The following is a 2,501-nucleotide window of genomic DNA, read 5'->3' on the forward strand; positions in this document are numbered from 1 at the left end:
CCCTGAGTGGCTGTTCCGTGCCTACCAGGACACGAAGGTGAACATCCCTTCTCTCATCCATGTGATCAGGCAGACTGTGAAGTCTAAGCCCGGACCCAAGAAGCAGAAGTGGTCCGGTAGCCTCTACCCTGGCAAAGTGAGGGATGCCAAGTGTCAAGCCTCTGTCCAGGGCACAAGCGAAGCTAAACTTGCCGTGTCCTGGCAGATCCCCTGGAACCTGAAGTATCTCAAGGTCAGAGAAGTGAAATATGAAGTGTGGATACAAGAGCAAGGGGAAAACACTTACATGCCTTATATATTGTCCCATCAGAATCACACCTTCTCAGAAAACATTAAGCCCTTCACGATATACCTGGTGTGGATACGCTGCATCTTCAACAAAAATCTCCTGGGACCTTTTGCAGATGTGCTCTTGTGTAGTACATAACCTGTTGCGCTACCTGTACAGCTCTGCCCTGCTCTCCACCCCATCTGTGGTTTAAAACTTCTTGTCTTGTCGTTTGTAGAGGGCTGAAGAGGACTAGAGTGTACCAGTGCCTAAGTGTCCATTTTATTGCATTCCATGTGTATTCTTTAAATGGTATTTATTTCCAGTGAGTGTTTAAAACAAAAAAAAAAAAAGAAACCTCTGTGTTCTTCAGAGTAACTTCCAGAGGTTAAATTACATGCTGATTACATGTAATTGAAAACGGAATGGAAGTGAATTGTGTGTACCTTGGTCGTGGTTTAAATTCGTTTCTATTGTGTGGTGAGTATTTAAGCACAGCGTTAAACCGCAGTTAATTCCATGGCTAGGTGGGCAGTTCTCATCAGCTTTTTCATTGTAAGTTATTTTTTTTTCAATAACTCTGTAACCTTGCATTCAAGATTTGGTACAAGAGCCTTCATTAAACTGCCGTAAACCTCCCCAATATTTTTTTTTGCTTTTTATTATCTGTAAAAATCGTTACTGTGATAGATTTATCTGTTGCTGTGATAAAATGCTTATATGGATAGCTTTTTGTATTTTGGCTGAAGAGAGTGAGACTACAGTGTCAGCTTCATGTTTAAGGTCAGATTTTACTGCACCCCAATAGCAAAAGGCTGGAGTAGCAGATGGGAGACAGAAGAGATGGAGTGGATGAAATAATTTACTGTGTTGTAAGATGTTTTCATTTTGTGAGTTATGTACAAGTCTGTGGGGAAAGGGAAGAGGTTGGTTTGGAAGACGTGATAGGGAAGAGATTGCACTTAGAGCAATCCACTCAAGAAAACCCTTTGTTTTGGCGTTTGATCAGAATAATCGGTTGATAATAACTGCTAACAAGTACATGCTTTGCTGAATAGTAGGCAGGTAGTCGGAAGGGGAAGCTTTCTGGGCACAGGTTTTCCTTGGCTGTTGGTGGGAGGAAGCAGAGGCAGACAGGGGACAGGTAGGTGGGTGCTACGGCATTGGGCTGGACAGAGCGCATGGCAGGGGTCGGGCTGGTGACACTCGCACCGCTGTTGCTCCAGTGAGGGAATCAGAATCTGGCTTCATTGCTGGGGTAACACACTGACTACTTAGGACCTGATCCTGCACAGTTCTCTTTCAGGTGGAGACCCTAAATGATGCCGTCTTTGAAGAACAGCTCTGCGTCAACAGTACAGCTCTTGGGGAAGAGAGGAAAAAAGGGCAGGAGCCTGAGATGTTTCACTGATAGATGTCAGCATTCTCCATAGTCTATAACCAGCATTGAAGCAACAGGGAAAGTGCTTTCTCCTCCTCTCCCTCCCCGGTTGGCCCCGTCCTCCTAAGGTCTGGATGAATGTTTGAACAGCAGGATGAATGGCTTGCTTTCTGAGTGATGGGCTGATAGATGAACATCTCGAGGCAGGATTATAATGCGAGTTCTAGAGAGAGGGGGAGAAAAGCATTGCTGTACAAATCAGACAAGAAACAGGAGTGTTGAAAAATGAGTGAAACACCACAGTACAACATTGGACCTTCAGGCAAGTGCTACTTCTGTATATTCATTTTCATTATGGCTCGCTTTGTTTTCAAACATGTTTATGATTTAAAAGAGGGGAAAAAAACAGATCAACAATCTTAAAGTCTGTGTTTGCTTTGCCATTGTAGCCTTGCCAACTAATAATTTTTGCCTTGCTATTTTAAAGGAGCGCGTGAATGCTCCCGCTCTTGTTTTCTTAGGACAAAATGGGCTTCTTGCTGAAGTGAGTATCTGAGCTGTGCCCCAAAGTCTTCACGTGGCTGCCCATGAGATGCCACGCACGTCAGATCTGAGGTGAGAAAAACTTCATGTGAACAGGCGACAGACGTGAGAGCAGGCTGTTCAGGGAAGTCGGCAGGACCTGTAGCTCCCCAGGACCTCACTGGCTGGTTGGCTCCTGCTCACGGAAGGATTTCACAGCAGTCTGGCATCCCCACATCCATTCTAGTTGAAGGTAGCCCTGTGGCCAGTAGCCATCCTCCTACTCACTGTTGCAAAGGTGGTAATGTCGGCACCCTACGAAGTCGGTAT

General features: G+C 45.2%; 1 protein-coding gene across 1 annotated transcript in view; it reads left to right on the forward strand.

Moving 5' to 3' along the window:
- Window positions 1–844, forward strand: part of POMGNT2 (protein O-linked mannose N-acetylglucosaminyltransferase 2 (beta 1,4-)) — a 2,321-nt gene extending 1,477 nt beyond the window's left edge. Inside the window, exon 2 of the mRNA XM_009697326.1 lies at window positions 8–844. Coding sequence (XP_009695628.1) covers window positions 8–427 — 420 coding nt within the window. The 3' untranslated portion in view covers window positions 428–844. The remainder of the gene's footprint in view (window positions 1–7) is intronic.
- The last annotated feature ends 1,657 nt before the right edge of the window (window positions 845–2,501 follow it).

Source organism: Cariama cristata, unplaced genomic scaffold, assembly GCF_000690535.1.
Source record: "Cariama cristata isolate BGI_N322 unplaced genomic scaffold, ASM69053v1 scaffold9203, whole genome shotgun sequence".
NCBI classification, from domain to species: domain Eukaryota; kingdom Metazoa; phylum Chordata; class Aves; order Cariamiformes; family Cariamidae; genus Cariama; species Cariama cristata.